This window comes from Anser anser (genome assembly GCF_964211835.1).
Source record: "Anser anser genome assembly, chromosome: W".
In the NCBI taxonomy this organism is placed as follows: Eukaryota; Metazoa; Chordata; class Aves; order Anseriformes; family Anatidae; genus Anser; species Anser anser.
In genome coordinates, this window is record NC_139731.1 from 14,652,478 (window position 1) to 14,668,651 (window position 16,174).

Genomic DNA, 16,174 nt, shown 5'->3' on the forward strand with positions numbered 1-16,174 from the left:
GGCGCCGTGCGCGGCCCCCCCCCCCCCCCCACGCGTGTCCCATGGGTGCTGCGCCCCCCCCCACCCCCCCACCCAACCACTCCCCACCTCCGGAACCCCACGCGTGTCACCCCCCCATAGGGGTCACCCCCCCACAGGGGTCACCCCCCCCCCACGCGTGTCACCCCCCCATAGGGGTCACCCCCCCACAGGGGTCACCCCCCCCCCACGCGTGTCACCCCCCACTCGTGTCACCGAGCCCCCGCCCACCCCGTGACGTCCCCGAAGGAGGGGGGGGGGGGGGGGGGGCGTGCCCTACAGGGTGGAGGCCGGGGGCGGGGGGGGCAAGCGCCGCCCCACAGCGCGGCCCCTTAAAAAAGCGGCGCCCGCCGCCCGCCGAGCCACGGCCTCAACCCCGAGCCCGCAGCCCCGAGCCCGGCCATGAGCGGCCCCTTCTCCTCCTTCCTCCTCCTCCTCCTCCTCTTCCTCGGCCGCGGCCTCCCGCTGAGCGCCGGCCCCGTGAGGGGGGGGGCCCGGGAGCGAGGTGGGTGCGCGGCCCCACGCGGGGACGGGTGGGGATGGGGATGGGATGGGGGGGGGAGGACGCGTGGGGAGGGGGCTGCCGGCCTCCCCCCCTCCCGTGGAGACCCCAACCCCCGGGCCTCCATCGCGGTCCCCTTCACCTGTCGCTGCGGTTCCAGGTGTCGCCGAGCCGTCGCCGCCGAGGCCGCGGGTGAGGTTCAGCCTCCGCTCGCCGCCGGCCTCCGAGGACGAAGGCTGCCCGCTGGCCGTCGGGCGGGAGGGGAGCCTGGAGGAGTGCGGCTTCAACGCGACCGCCAAGAGCTTCTTCATCATCCACGGCTGGACGGTGAGCCCCGTAGGGTTGGGGGGGGGGTGGTGGAGGCCGGCCTCCACGGAGGACAAGGGACAGGGCCCCCCCCACCCCGGGGACAGCTGCCACCCCGCTGGGTGCTGCTGCCTCCCAGGAGCCCCGTAACGTGGCGCGGGGCGTGCTCGAGGCACTCCCGCGTCTCTCGGTCCTCCTGCACCTGCCCCACTGCGGCTCCACGCCTCGCGGGGCGAACGCCCTCGCGGGCTTTTTCCTATTTTTTTCCCCCCCCCCCCCGTTAAAACGGGGCCAACCCCGTAAAGGTGGCACTCGGTGCACGTGCAGCTCCGTATCCCCGGCCCTGACTTCTCCTACTCCCTCTCCAATAAAGCAGCAGAGGGCAGATGAAGTCTACCAAGCTTTCTTCTTCTGCCTTTTCGGGGCCGCTTGAGGACTTTTGGACTCCCGCTTATGCGCAGGGCAGCGCCGGGACTGGAAAACGGTGTTGCAATCCATCCGATTTTTCCGAAGTCGTTGAGGGACGAGCGATAAGGTGGCCTCTCCCTCCCGCCGTAAGAGGCAGGGTGGCTAATTACAGCCGGGGTCTGTCAAAACCTTGGCCGTCTTACACCCCTAGCACGCTGCTGAGATGTGCTGGGGTTCGCAGAGAAGCGTATGTCTGGAGCAGCAGGACGCACGTATCCTGGGTGAAGAACTTCGCAGAGCGCAGAATCTGGGTCCCGAGATCCAGAAGCTGACCCCACTCTCTCCCCCCCCCAGATGAGCGGCATGTTCGAAACGTGGCTGGGCAGCCTGGTGGCGGCCCTGCGGGAGAGGGAGAAGGACGCCAACGTGGTGGTGGTGGACTGGCTTGCGCTCGCCCACCAGCTCTACACGGACGCAGTGAACAACACGCAGGTCGTTGGGAAAAGCATAGCCGGGCTGCTCGACTGGTTACAGGTAACGCGCGCGCTGTTGTAACGCTCCGCGAGCCATTCTTGCACAAGGGAGCTGAGTTTACGCCAGCCCCGACGCTCACGAGCGGGGAAGGAGCCGGCGTAAGCCCGACTCCGAGGCGAAGTGGAGCAGTGCCTCGTGGTAGCCTCCCTGCGCGAGGAATCGCTGCGGTGCTTACCTGGGAGATGCTGCTCGGAGCAGCTTGGATTATTTCCCTTCCCTTCGCAGGAGAACCCCCTCTTCAAGCTTGAGAACGTCCACCTGATCGGGTACAGCCTGGGCGCCCACGTCGCTGGCTTCGCTGGGAACCACGTCCACGGGACGATAGGCAGAATTACAGGCAAGTGGCTTTGTAGGCGCTCTTACCTCTCCCGGTGGTGTTGAGCTTCCCTGAAGAGGCTCATTTCTTGTGTTCTCGGCAACGTTTTGGGCTTGCGTAGTCAAAAATGACTAACTTGCTACCCGTGGCCACACGTGAAAGCATCTTAATTTTGGACTGCAGGTATCAAGGTGCGGGGGGTGTCACTGAAAAATCTGAGGACCCATTGGTCTTGAACGCTTCCGAATTTCGATGTGGGTTCAAAAACGAGTCCAGCTCGGGCCCTTGCTATCCAAATCCGAAGCCTTTGAGTGTTACTGTTTCTGTAATCGTAGCTCAGACTAATGAGGGTGAGCTCTCCTGGGTCCACTTTGTCCCATGGGACGCTTGGTCAAAAGAAAAGCGACCCCTCGTTCTGACAGCATCTTGGACAAAGTGCTTCTTACTCCGGAGGGAAACTGATTTCAGTATGTAATAACTTCGGACGTGACAGAAGAGAGCTTTAAGTGTTTAAATTTGACATTGGCAGGGAGAGCTCCTAAGAGCCTAGTAAAAAACGTCTGCATTGGTAAAGCAGGAAAGGCACCAAACAAATTGGGGAATAGCTCAGGTGCACAACTGAAGGCTGTGAGTGAGGCTCAGAGGTTAACAGACCCAAAATCCTCGTGGGATCTCAGATGCAAGAAGTACCTGGCTGCTGCTTAAACCCGTATTAGTCCCTCCGTATGGCCAGGCTGAAAACAGGCTAAACGTAGCCAAGGCAGCTCTGGCAGCCAACAGTCCCTGTGGGGTGCTAGACCTCTTCTGGTCTTCAGTCTTCTGCCACCTCTGAAGTGTTTTGTCGCTGACCTAGCACAGACTGACGGCTGTTGGATGTAATCGCTGTAAATGGAGCAGCCTAGACTGTGTCGTTCCAAAACTTCTGTGGGATATCTTCGTTTGTTTCTTCAGTGAGCCCATGGTGAAGGGTTCCTGGGGAGCGGTATCTGCAACAGGGCAGGGTCTGTCTGTGTAGCACCTGGCTGGGAGGGCTCCTGGCATCAGGCGCTTGTCGATTCCGTGTGAAATAACCCCAATTTCTTACCTGGCATCTCGCACGCTGTCTCCAACACCAGGCTTGGATCCGGCCGGCCCTATGTTTGAAGGAGTGGACCCCAGCAAGCGCCTCTCCCCTGACGATGCCAGCTTTGTGGACGTCCTGCATACCTACACGAGGGAAACGCTGGGTGTTAGCATTGGGATCCAGATGCCTGTAGGCCACGTTGACATCTACCCCAACGGGGGAGACTTCCAGCCCGGCTGTGGATTAAGCGATGTCTTAGGAGCAATTGCCTACGGGAGTAAGTTTCTCGTCACTTATTTAACCTCTAGACTGCTCACAAATAGACTTGGGCTGATGCTCGGGGATGATTTGGTTTTACAAGAGCAGAGAAAATGATTTTTTTTTTTCCCCTTCTAAACTGTCTGTACCCTTGGAAACTAGACCTGCTTTTACTTCTGAATAACGCTTACTCACTAACACCTCGTCATAACCTATGGCTGTCCTGTGCTGCCTGTGGAATCCTCTGTAAAGCTCTAAGTGACCCGTCCTCTTCAAGCATCTAGCACTAACCTCTTGAATTGCTGCTCTTCCAACAAAAAAAAAAGGCCAGTTTGGCCTCACTCGTCTCCTGCTGGGCTACAAAAGGGTGTTGCTCACTGTGTCTTACCAGCTGCCGGGGTGACAAGTACTTAAACAAAATGTATCCCTTGCCACTCTGCTCCTCTAGCACTTGGCGAAGTTGTTAAATGTGAGCACGAGCGGTCTGTGCACCTGTTTGTGGACTCCCTCGTGAACCAAGATAAACAAAGCTTCGCGTTTCAATGTACTGATTCCAGTCGCTTCAAGAAGGGAATCTGCCTGAGCTGCCGGAAGAACCGCTGCAGCAGCATTGGCTACAATGCCAGGAGAACGCGGAACAAAAGAAACAGCAAGATGTACTTAAAAACAAGAGCTGACATGCCGTTCAAAGGTACACGGTCTCGCTTTGAAAGAACGTGGTCTGATTTTTCTAGGAGTGGGGAAGCGGGGGGTGCCCCTTAAATTCAGTAGATTGATTTGGTTTTGCTCTTACCTGGCTGCACTGTTGTGCTTCTTCCCCCATTTATAAATCAATGGGGTTCTGGTCATAAGGGCAGTCCGCCTTCTTGTATGGCTTACGCACAACCTTGCAGGACCACTCCAGGTTTGGGGAGCCCTCCCCAGATGTGCTGCTGTTGTGTAAATGCCAGCTTGGTAATCAGTAAGAGCTGGAAAAAGATAATCACTAATTAATCAGTAATGTCTCAGTAAGGAAAGGGTCTAGCTTTTGCCAGCCAACGCTACTTCACAGAGTAATTCTGAGCAGTATTTTCGACTCGCAAAGTTGGTTCAGCGTATGCTCTCCCTGTTTCCCTCCAGTCTACCATTACCAGATGAAAATGCACGTCTTCAGCTACAAAAGCTTGGCAGAGGCTGACCCCACTTTCTCTGTCACCCTTCATGGCACCAATGGAGACTCCGAGCCCCTCTCCTTAGAGATGTAAGTGAGCTGACCTAACCAGCAAGGTCACTGGGACTACACGAGGTGGCATTATTCTCTTTCCTCTGCTAACCCCAGCATTGCAGCTGTGCCTAGCAGCCCCACTTCACCATTCAGGAACTTCGCATCCTGCCACTTCATTGCAACGTATTGCTGAGAAAATAATTTGTGCCCAGTGCTCTACGTTTTGTGGCTCGTTGGTGAAGTACTTTGCTTTCTCCTTCTACCATCTGGGTAGCCTGAAAGCACTTGTATCTCTGGAGGTGGCGTTGACCTCCTTTAGCCTCTCCAGAAGAACCAAGGCGTGGAATTCACCCTTAAGCTACGGAAGGCTGGCTGAGCCAAATTCGTGATGCGTTGTATCGAACCAGCCACCCAAGCTCACTTTCTGTAGTGCAGTCAGCAATTAACCAGAGGCAGGTGAATGTGGAGCACTTGATAAGCTGCAGAGGCTCATTTTAACCTCTTGCATGGGATGAGTAAGCATCTGGCATGCTTCCATAAAGGAGAAATGTTGACTCTCTGCTTGCCTTTCAGGCTCGATCAAATTGGCCTAAATGCTACTAACACCTTCCTGGTCTATACTGAAGAGGACATGGGGGAGCTTTTAAAAATCAAGCTCACCTGGGAGGGCACGTCCCAGTCCTGGTACGATCTGTGGAAAGAGCTGAAGAGTTACTGGTATCGGCCTGCCAAGGCTTCCCAGGAGCTGCACATCAGGCGGATACGCGTGAAATCGGGGGAAACGCAACAGAGGTAAGAGCAAACGCGCAATCTGACACAACTCCCTCAAAACGTCAGTCAAAAGGAGCAATTTTCAGAATCTAGCAAAAAAAAAAAGTGGTTTTTTTTTGAACTTAGCTGGTAGTCTGAACATCTCATCTTGCTTGTTACCAGCTCACGCACCTTAATGGTACAGGAGAGTGGGTTGCTTGCCAGCATGAGGCCACAGACTAGACTTTGAGTAAGACAAGTCACTGCAGATCAGCTCTGAGACGTTCTTTTCCTTTGTTTAGATCCTGTAACAGTCTCCCCTGCCTTTGGGGACCGAGTTAGCCTACTTCAAGATGGTTTAGATAATACCTGAAGGATTAAAATGCGGTGCCAAAAAACAAATAGCTGAAACCTAGGCATGGCAACTTTGTACATGCATAACGTGACAATTTGGCACAACAGGCTGAATCTAAAACTGCAGCTGATTACATGGTAGCATCAGCTTCTTAAGCACTACAATCTACGAAATGTAAGGGCAGTAAAAGCAAAGATCCACAAACAGAATACGGAAGTAGGAAAGGAAACATTGCGTCCTCCGTCTGAGGAGGTACCGATGTATCAAGATGCTCCAGAGGGAAGATGTCAAACCAAACAACTTGCCCTAGAATTACCTGCAATCCATATTACATCTTGGGTTTTTGACCATGGAGACAATAGGTACCTTCTCTTGACTTCTCATTCTTCCTCCTAGGTTTGCTTTCTGCGTAGAGGACTCCCAGCTGACCAGAATATCTCCTGGTAAAGAGCTCTGGTTTGTGAAGTGCGCAGATGATTGGAAAAAAAGGTAGGGAAAACCAGCTAGGAGAAATCCTGTCTGATGCGTGGGGCTATGCTGGGATGAGTGGAGCCAATATTTCTCTTTTAGACTCTTGAAACCTGCTTTTCTTTCAAAAACTGGAATCCCAGCCTAAGATTCCCAGGTGCTAGACTTTGATATGTGCCTCAACAATCACAAGCCAGCTGATATTATCGCCACTTTTACTCATTTACCTCGTTTTTAGCATCTACCAAGATCCTTGCAGTCGTGGAGAGCTAATTAGGTGCACCTATTAAATGCTACTACCCTGTAAAACAGGAGAGGAAAGCTAGGGGTGGGAGGGGATTGTCCCAAACATTACCTCAGCCTGACGGAAGACCTCGAGCTGCAAAGAAACCTCTTGCTTCGGTTTGGGCTCCGCACATGAGCAACGCGCAGCTGAGGACTTGTCGTGGGGTTACAGTACTGGCTCCTGCTGCTTCATCTCCAGCTCTGCTAATCTGTTCTGGTTCAGGCGTGTGCCAGCTCACCCGTCACCGCAGCATGCCAGTCCCGCTTAACCTCTGCGGGGCTTTCCAGGCACCCAGGATCAGTCCTCAGAGCACGCCTTCCAGTAAGCCAGCCTCAGCAGTGACAGCTCGATCGCTTCAGAGTGCCTCAAGTCATGTTTCTGAATGAATTCACCTTCACTTGACTAAACGGTGGTCTCCTGCAGAGGAAGCCCAGCCTCTCGGCCTCTATTAAATTTCAGTTTTTGAGCGTAGAGCTCTGCCCCTTCTAATCTGGAGACAAAGTGCTTGTTAGGGCTAGCAAATCCCTGTGGAAGCAAGCGCTTTGCACAACCTCCTTGGGCGGCAGAGGTCAGCTGAGAAGCACGAGCTGGCACCCTTTCAGGTTTGGCAGAAGCTAGCAGGCTGTACGTACAGTAGCAAACAATTCTGTGAATGAAAACCCTGTGCGAGAACTTGTTGCTCTGCCGCAAGCCTGGAAAGATCTAAGCGAATGCTCCTGCAGGTACAATAAAAGGCTGCCTTGATATGCTTCTCGGTAACCCCCATAAAAGAGAATTGCTGGCAGATGTGCTCTTCCTGCTTGCTCGAGGAGTTTTGCACGGGGCAGAGGGGCAGATCTGAGCTCCAAAGCACTGTGGTTTCCAGGAAGTTCTCTTGAAATCATGAGCAATTACTTGCTCTTCAGCTGTCCGTTCCTGCCAAGTCGCTGGGAGTCTGTAATTCCCTGCATGGAGGTTCAGCCTGTAAACATCTGTCCACCCCAAGTGGCTCTGAACAGGCAGAGTCTGGAGTCGAGACCTGTAAATTTTGTTTGCAGCCTCCTTGTGTGCATAATATCTGCTTCAGATTCCCACTGAATAGCTACTGGGCAGAGAGATTTATTTATTTCTTTTGACAAAAATCAAATACCAGCCCTCCATTTAAACATGTTCTCGATGTCCCAGAATTTCTCAGGAATTCTTTGCTATTTTTCTTAGCCTCTGCATTTCATTTTTTTCCCTCTTTCTGCTCTTCCCAGATCTGTCTCAAACTTGCTCTGAAGACTTTCCTGAAGACTTACAACGGAGTGCCCTAGATGCACGAGGATCACAACAGCGGAAAGATGCTCTGGCAAAAACCTGGCTTGGTAGCACTTAAAGCAAATAGCTTTTCAAGACAATACCTCTTGAATCGGAGGCAGGAAACTGAGGAGAAATTGATGGACTGTGGTCCTACACCTAGAGTAACTAGAACTACATCCTCCCTTCCCCGGGGAGCCTGGCTTATGCATTCAGCCTTACCTTGACGCTGCGTTTTCCTGCCTGCTCCCACTAACCAGAGCTACAGATGAGATCTTTGGAGAGCTAGACCTCAGCGATGATCTTCTGGCCTGCCTGCCAGGGGAGCTGAGAAGATAACCGTGCTAACAGCTCATCAGGCTGCCGGTAACAGAGCTGCCAAGAACAAATTAGCGTCTAGCGTAGGCGTTGCTGCCAATCCTGTAGCGCTGGGGGGAGATGAGACCAGCGCACACCAAGTGCGTGGAGGTCTTTGGGGGGGGGGGGAATAAGCACGACGCCACTTCGCCTTGTCCCGTGACTTCGCCTTGTCCCGTGTCTCGAAAATCCGTTCTGTGTCTGGCTGACGGTGAGACCCGTACCCGTCACCTCGTATGAAGGCAGCGCTCCGTCCTCTCCCTGTAGCCAGGGCTAAACACGAGGAAGACGGCAGCTGATGGTGCCGGTAGCCGCTCCCCAGCAAGGCTTTGAGGTCCCGTGTGTTAATCTCCTCGCAGGAGGCAAACGGCAGCTGCCCTTCTACCGACCGTAGCAGAGGAGGAAGGTAACGAACTGTAGCCTTTCAGGAGAGCTCTGCACCACTCCTTGTAACTACTGAGACCGCTTTCGCCCCTGCTCCATTGCTGCTGTAGTTCCAGTGTGTAATTAAGACCTCGTTTCGTAATTAAGACCTGATTTTTTTTATATGCGAAGCACTTAACTGAGCCAAACAGACAACAGCCTGTCTTCATTGCCACAACGCCCCGGTTGGATTCCCAGGTGCCAGATGAGCTGGGCTTTGCTCTGAGTTGGACAGACCGCGGCCGTCCTGTTTGCTACAGCAGAGCGGACCTCATCAGAGGCGAACTATTTATTTATTGTTTTTAATTTTCGGGAGGAGACTCGGCGTAACAACTCTTGAACGATCGGCGTGCAGAAAGGCAGTCGTAAAAGGGTGTTGCCACATGGTGCACTGAGTTCTGAAGACCGAGCAAGCCCTTTGAGGCCCGCAGTTCTCAGAGTTCTTTGTAGAGCTTCAATCCGACCAAAGCAAGCACATTTGGAGATCTTTCTTTTTCCATGGTTTTATGCAAAGGCTTCAATAATTGAAGCCTTTGGTAAGTAGCTAAGGCTTGTCACCGTGCCATCCTTACAGTGGTTTCAAAGCCCTGTTTGTATATTGTGGTTTTTGTACGACTTAAAAAAACGTTATTTATTTCTTGTACTGTACATATGTAAAGTTTTAAAGATTTTTGGTTTTGAGTAACACTTTTTATAAGCCTTAAGACAAAAAAAAATAAAGAGCTTTGTGAAAATGGTGGACGTCTCACTATTAATCGATCCCAGGCTTCTCCCAACAACAGGCTGTGGCTGCGTTTTCTTGTCTCCTGCCTCCAGCAAGTCACTGAGGCCAGCAGCCAGGTGGATGCAGTTTATGGCTGCCCTTGTAAAATCATTGCCTGACTTCACTGGTTAGCCTATTGATGAGCACACTGAAGAAAACTGATCACAACCTCCATTTTCCCAGCTTTTCTCCCACCAGCAGCAGCCACCCCATCATGTGTAAGGAAACCCCTCATTGTGCTCTGCCTAACCCTAACACAAGCCAGGGGTGCAAACCCAGCAGCAGCAGGACTTTGCAAACAAAGTAAATAGCCCCAAGCTGGGGGAGATTTACATGAAATTACTGGGTTAACCTTTTCCTAGGAGAAGTAAAGCAAGGACTAGGCTAGCTGCAAGGAAAAACTGCAGCTTCCTAGATTCAGGAGAGCAGTGGGAATGATGTACCCGGTCCGTGGGCCCCAAAAACATTCTGCATCCCAGGTATGGAGCTTTTCCTAATGGGTTTGTGTGTGCAAAAGGAGTTGGAGCTACCAGGACCAGATGTTACTCAAATGCGCAGCAGTTTGCTTTGCTGTGAGATCCCTTCCTGCAGCAGGCACTGCCGTCCCAGCGCTCCTGCGAGTGATGCTCTCCCAGCTGGGTCAGAGAAGCACGGGGCCTGGACAAGTTTCCCCAGTTACAAGCTTCATTGTGCACTAATTAAATTAAAAAAAAAATAACAAGAAAAGCAAAGAGGAAGTCCATATTTCCAAACTCTCTAATAAACTTGGGGTGGGCCCAGCGGGCAGACCCCATATGCCAGGCAGGGCTGAGGCCTGAGCCCAGCACAGGGCTGGGGGCCGTGCTCGACGTAGCTCCCCCTCCCCCCGTTTTTCTTTTTGGGATTGCTTTGTCACAGCCCCTCCATTCAGCCCCGCCAGCCGGGTTCCCCCGAAGGTCAGCCTGCGTCTCCGGAGGAACAACGCGCCCCGCACCGGGAATGCTTTACAACCTTCCCCGTCCCACCGCACCGCCCCAGCTCCAGCGAGCAGCCACCTTCGGGCACTGTTCCCCCAGAAACACCCGAGCATCTTTGCTTTTTAAGGTGAGTTGAAGGGAAAGCCCGCCTGCGGGTTGCTTCTCCACCATTTCCCCGCGTAACGGGGCTCAGGAGGTGCCGGCTGCCTCCCCCAGGCAGTTCCCAAGCTACGAGAGTTGGGATAGAATAAATTCGATGCAACAGCTGTGCTGGGGAAGAGAAAGACCCGGCAGCCCTTTCAGGAACAAGAACAGCACATTCTTTGCTGGCTTCCCTTCCTGAGATAACCAGGCAGCCCCACACCACCAGGTAAAGCTTCCCCGGGGCAACCTCACCAAAAGACGACCGCGACCAGCCAAGAAACCCAAGACCCCGCTCCTCTGACAGCGATAACGAGTTGTAATTTTATGCCTGCTCGGATGCTGACATTCCAACATAAATTATACAGCTCATTGACTTCCCGGCCAAAATGCAAGCATTCAGAGTCTCTTCCTTCTGATCTGACTTGTAATAAGGCTGAAAAACAAGGAAAAGGGACCAATAAAGTAAGGATTTTGGGGGCATGCTGTTTCACTTCTCCTAGCCAGCTGTCCTAATTATTGCAAACAGGCAAAGCAGTTCAGACAAAGTAACGACACAAGACTCGGATGAAACCTTCAGGCAAATCTGGTTGATTCTTTACTTCTTTCCGTATGTCTTCCCCTATCCTGTTTTTGGTTGAAAGCAGATGTTTCCTACCAAATTACCAAGAGAAAGACCGCTTGGGCTTGGCTGGAGCTACACTGAAACAATCCTCCTCCTGTGCCATAAAATCTGCAGACGTTAATGGGAAGAAGATTCCCCCCCCCGTAGATCTTTGTGAAATAGCCAGAGCTGTCGGTTCTTTGAACAACCCATTAAGAAACCCCCATGGAAGGATGGATTGTGCATTATTCACCCAGCACAACGGAGGGAATTTCCAGCCATGGATCTCAAAACATCGGTTGGGTAATAATGCTTCAATTTCCCTCTAAATTTCAGAGCCATCGATCTGGCTGGCTTACAGATGAGTAAGGTTATTCAGAAAACTTGGTTTTCCTTAAATAGAGTTCATCAGCGTTGACTTTATTGTCGAGGAACGTGAATCCGTAGCAGAAAAGTCCCAAAGGAACTAACCTGCATCGCTAAGCATAACGTCAAGCAGTTTTTATGCACAGAAAAACACTTGGAGGGGTAGATTTTTTGCTTACTGAAGCTTTCTTCTGCTCATTCAGCCCGGTCTAATAGGGTCTACGACCCCGATCCCATATAAAATGCCAGGAAGTAAAAGGAACTGAAAATGAAAAGGTAGAGAAGGACTCTGACGGCTGTTATGGCATAATACCTTTCCTCAGACAAGAAGCGGTGCATTTACACGTTGTACACGCTCGCTTTAATGATTTCAGCGAGTGAAGCCAAAGCTGGAAAAGCAGGGGCACGTTAGCTGTCCTGTAATGTCTGCGAAGCTTCCTCCTCGCTGAGCACGCGGTCGCGGCCAATTCCTCATCTCAAGAAGCCCGACGAGCCTCTTTTGCTCAAGTTCACCCACCCGGGCACTGCTCGATGGGACACGCACGAGTCCCAGGGCTGGGACGGGAGGGCCCAGCTGGGTTCCCTCCGAAAGCCACAAGAGCTTTTCCTTGGGCAGGGTTTTGGTGGTTTTAACCCACAGCAAGATGCTGGTCCAAGCAGGGGACAGAAGCTGATCTGGTACCGAGATGCCTGCATGAAGAACACACTTCCAAAAGGTGTAAGTTTAGAAAAATTAAACTTCATATATATTTTTTTCCTGTTTCTTCTTCCCGTCATCCTCAGCAACTGGCCTAAATTCCTGTCTGAGGTCCAAGCCACACAGTGCCTCCAAGCCAGCTCCACTAACAACATCAAAGTGCTGACCTACCCTGATTTTGCATCCTGTCCAACAGCTACTTACCAGGACGCGATGAACTTTATATCCCATGCATCTTCTCAAGACGGAGCCAAAAGAAGGTTTTTCAATTTCATCCAGGGCGCCCAGATAACTTCTGCTGTTCTTGTGGGATTTTAGTGCTCCTCGGAGTTGTTTCCTCTTCCCCACTGGAAGACCATGAGAAATGACCGGGGAAAACTTGCCAGCTACGTGGGAGAAGCAATGAGCCTGACGGTCTAAGTGCAATGCTGTCAAATGAGCAAGGAAGAAAACGGAAATATATGTACCTATTTTCTTCTAATCCCATTACAAGTTACTCAATTTGCACGTGGGGGGGAATCAAATATGTTTGTGATATTTAAATAGGCAGTATCTCCTTAAGATAATGATTTCCAATACTGGAAATAAATGGGACAGGAGAAAGAACCCAGAAATTTTTTTTCCACTCTTCCACTTACACCAAAATAGTGCGCTTCACAAATATTTTAATGAAGATTACGTTAATTCGCATCTCATCCTGTACAGACAACTGGGGACAAAGCCAAGCTCTGCTGTTCATCATTAGTTTCTAAAAAAAACCATAAAAAGACAGCCATTTTAGTTAATTCTGCCTAATTAAACTCCTCTTATCTGGAGAGGCAACCCACATCTGTGTTCCTGCAGCTGCTCCTCCTGCTGCCAGGCATCTGGGGGAGGAGAGGGTTCAGGTCCCCTCTGGACGAGCCTGAGTTTTGCTGATCCCACTGCTCCTCCCCACTACTTCCCTGGGGGCACTCAGCTCCGTGGGGGACACGCAGGTCCTCACCGCCTCCCCAAACCCACCTGATTTCCCACTAAATCCCACCCACAGCTTCTGCCTCCCCCCAGTAGGTCCATACCGGTTTGTTTCCTCGCTGCTTTTTGCGCCGAGCTTTAAAGCAGCAGCCCCTTACACCTATATGGGGAGAAATAGCGAGCCTGTGCTCAGCCGACAACCTGAGCCCCTCCTCATCTTCTTCCCACACGCTCGCGTTCCTAAACGCAACTCCTGGAAGATCCTGAGTCCTCTCCCCCTCCTTAGCAGAGGAACTGCCAGGTGTAGAAGAGCCCTCAGGCTTTGAAGCACCTGAGGATGAGTTGTTCCCAGCCCAGAGCAGACTCGTGAAGTCGTTTAGGTTGCAAAAGACCCTCGACATCATCACGTCCAACAAAAAAAAAAAAAGTCCTATACATGGCCCCAGTAACACCTGGGACAAGTTGGTTGATGACACTGCTTTAGGACAACGTGTACACAGGCTCCCGCGTCCCTACATCTCCTGAGCCACCCACCAAAGCAGCCAAGGTCAGGGAAGTGTTTTTATGAGGTTTGTCCTTATTTATAAAGTTTGTCATTAAACAGCGCCTGAGTGCAGCTTGCTCTGGGGTCAGGCCACCCTCCGCTCCCTGCTGTAACCCTATGGGTGCTGGTGAGGCTGGAGGAGACTGAATCCTGCTGAATATCAACTCCCTCCTTGCTGACGATGCCATAGGAGCCAAGCAAAGGCCCATATGGGCTCCATCCCCAATATCTTGTATGTGCTTCACGTGCTCCTGAGCTGCCACCAGCAGGTGACCGTATCCTTACCTGAATTTAAGGTAAATTCGGGAATTTGAAGCCAAGGCCTGGGTCCTTCCTCAGCCACAATCAAGGGGATTGAGAGTGGTTGTACGACAGCAGAGCCGTGCTCCCTGCTCACTCCAGCCATTCAGTTTTTCAACCAGGATGAAGCAACCTGCAGCTCCTGCTTTGCACCAGCTCCAAACCCGCACGGGAGAATTTAAAGATCTGCTCTGCGCCAGGGGTGAACAGGGGCTGATTTACACCTTGAGATACGGGCACACGAGCAAGCTTGCTCGCTTGTAAACCGAGGATGATTTATCCCTCTCGATTCAGTATCTTTCAGGAGGCACGGTATGTCAGCTCCATTCAGCAGCCCTTTTATTTATTATTTTATTCCCGCATAATCTGCGCTCTGAACAAAGCTGCACATTGTTCTAGCCCCTGGCTGACAAACAGAAACTGTTTCTCAAATTCCTGCTGCGTTGTTTTCCTCCCGTTTTGCTGAATCAGCTTTTGACTTTCATGAAAAAGCTTTATTAAAAAAAAAAAAAAAGTGAAATCTGCTTTTCTAATTCCACCTCCCTAAGCAGCTTCAGCAGCGTTTTGTTGCTCTGACAAGCCAGGATGCTCTTTGTGCCAGGTTGCCCAGACCGCTCTGCCCCTAACATCCCATCCCAAAGCTCCGAGAAACAAAGCAAAGGATGCAGACTGGGCTTGGGCACATATTAACACAGCTTTTCCATCCTGCTTTTTTTGGGGAAAAAAAAAAGAAAAAAGTTTTTAAGGTGGGGCACAGCAGGTTGCAGATTTTAGGAGCTGTTTGGGTGAACTGTGCTCGGAACGGGTCCTCCACCCCACAGCGGAAAGGTCTGTGGGAGGTCACAGAAGCCAAGGAAAAGCTCCCAGTGCCCGTTAGGCTGCAGATGGCCTCCCTGGTCGTTGCAATTAGGGCTGACCTATTGCAAAACGCACGCCAAGCATCTCCCTCCTGGTTTCTGGACTCCTGGTGACTCTCCAGAGCCCCCGGAGATTACGCTGAAGCAATCGCAGATAGAATATTTTGACTGGCTGGCTGACCACAAGAAGGGGCTCTGGTTGTAACAGCAGAAGTAGATCCAAGGTTGGTCATCAACAGTGATACTTGTGGACAACCTTGAGGTCACAGTCTAGCCCAGACATACCAAATATACTCCAAACCCCTCAGCAAGCTGCCGAAACCAGACTCTGAGGTCGCTTGTCTCTGTTCCTACAGGATGCTTGAAACCTACCCAATTATTCGGGCCTTGACCCCGCAAACTCCTCCACGACCATAACCTCATTTTCACTGCACCTACAGGCCCCAACTACAGGTGAAACCGCTTCAGGTTTGGACTTCAGCTGCTTATTGAAGCTTAGGAGGTGGGAAACGATCAATGTCACCAGCAACCCAGCCTGGCTGAAGGTGATTTTCAAGGGTAAAATCTGCTTAAAGACAAACATTTATGCTGGCTGCATCTCGAGCTCGTGGTTTCCCTCTTTGATTTGTATGGCAGATGCACAGCAAACACAGGACAGTGTTGCAGAGCCACGTGAAGGTTACCAAGGGACATCTTAGGACATGCCAAGTGTGCCCCCAGTTATCCGTGTGGCAATCCCGTACGCAGCTGTGTGCAAGCACAGGTTAGAATAAACAGGAAGACCCAACCCGTCTGAGTCCCACACACGATGTCAAAGACCAACGTTGACCAAAGAAGAAAAGAAAAGCCAAGCTTATTTGGCAGCTACAGCCTTTTCCACTGTAGGACGTTATCAGAGCTCCTACCTGCAGGAGAAACAGTTCCTGATGTTGGGAATTGATGTCTCAATTCCCTGCCTCCGGGTAGAGGCTTGTCCCCAGCATCTTCTTTGCACCCTCAAGGGAACACACCAGGAGGACGGCATTTCTGTGGAGGTCCCTCATTAATCCTGTAGAGCTCCAGGGCAACCTCGCATCAGTTACAGAAGTAAAGCCAACTCCACTCATCCACGACCAGACCTCTCAGGTAACAGCTGAGGGACGTATTCCCCAAGCGCCTTCAGTCTGGGAGCGTTCAGGTCAGGGCACGCCAAACCAAAGGGTCCATTTGCTGTCAGATCGCAAGCCAAAGTGGTGCCAGACCGACTAAAACACAAAAAAAGACACAGAAGGGCCTGAAAGAAGAGCTTTGTGCAGAAAGACCACCGATAAAACACTTTTCTCTGTGACAACACATCTAGTTTTGACTGTATTGGCTTTTTATGGCCCAGTTTAGGGTCTTAAGATTACACATCTGAATTTTTTTTTTATGGCTGTACTTTTAAGGTGTTCAGATGCCAAGAGAACAGGTTTGCAGGTGGGAGAAGA

The 16,174-nt window shown here is 51.7% G+C and overlaps 1 protein-coding gene and 2 long non-coding RNA genes across 4 annotated transcripts in view; 1 reads left to right on the top strand and 2 right to left on the bottom strand.

The window, feature by feature from the left end:
- The window catches only part of LOC310888655, an 8,142-nt gene extending 4,852 nt beyond the window's left edge, over positions 1 to 3,290 (bottom strand). Inside the window, exons 1-2 of one of the 2 annotated variants that reach the window (XR_014575997.1) lie at positions 1,944 to 3,290; positions 663 to 1,633 (exon numbers count right to left, since the gene is read on the bottom strand). This is a non-coding gene — a long non-coding RNA (uncharacterized lncRNA). Of the gene's footprint in view, positions 1 to 662; positions 1,634 to 1,943 lie in introns of those variants that run through there. The other variant, XR_014575998.1, reaches the window with a different exon arrangement.
- Positions 338 to 9,263, top strand: LOC310888651 (endothelial lipase-like). Its single transcript, XM_083815562.1, has 10 exons — positions 338 to 523; positions 681 to 847; positions 1,589 to 1,768; positions 1,994 to 2,105; positions 3,200 to 3,424; positions 3,854 to 4,096; positions 4,525 to 4,645; positions 5,183 to 5,401; positions 6,111 to 6,203; positions 7,707 to 9,263. The coding sequence occupies exons 1-10, from the start codon at positions 421 to 423 to the stop codon at positions 7,726 to 7,728; spliced, it is 1,485 nt and encodes a 494-aa protein (XP_083671688.1). The 5' UTR covers positions 338 to 420; the 3' UTR covers positions 7,729 to 9,263.
- A 2,128-nt stretch (positions 9,264 to 11,391) lies between these two features.
- The window catches only part of LOC310888654, a 61,120-nt gene continuing 56,337 nt past the window's right edge, over positions 11,392 to 16,174 (bottom strand). Inside the window, exons 21-23 of the long non-coding RNA XR_014575996.1 lie at positions 13,837 to 15,952; positions 12,692 to 12,801; positions 11,392 to 12,481 (exon numbers count right to left, since the gene is read on the bottom strand). This is a non-coding gene — a long non-coding RNA (uncharacterized lncRNA). The remainder of the gene's footprint in view (positions 12,482 to 12,691; positions 12,802 to 13,836; positions 15,953 to 16,174) is intronic.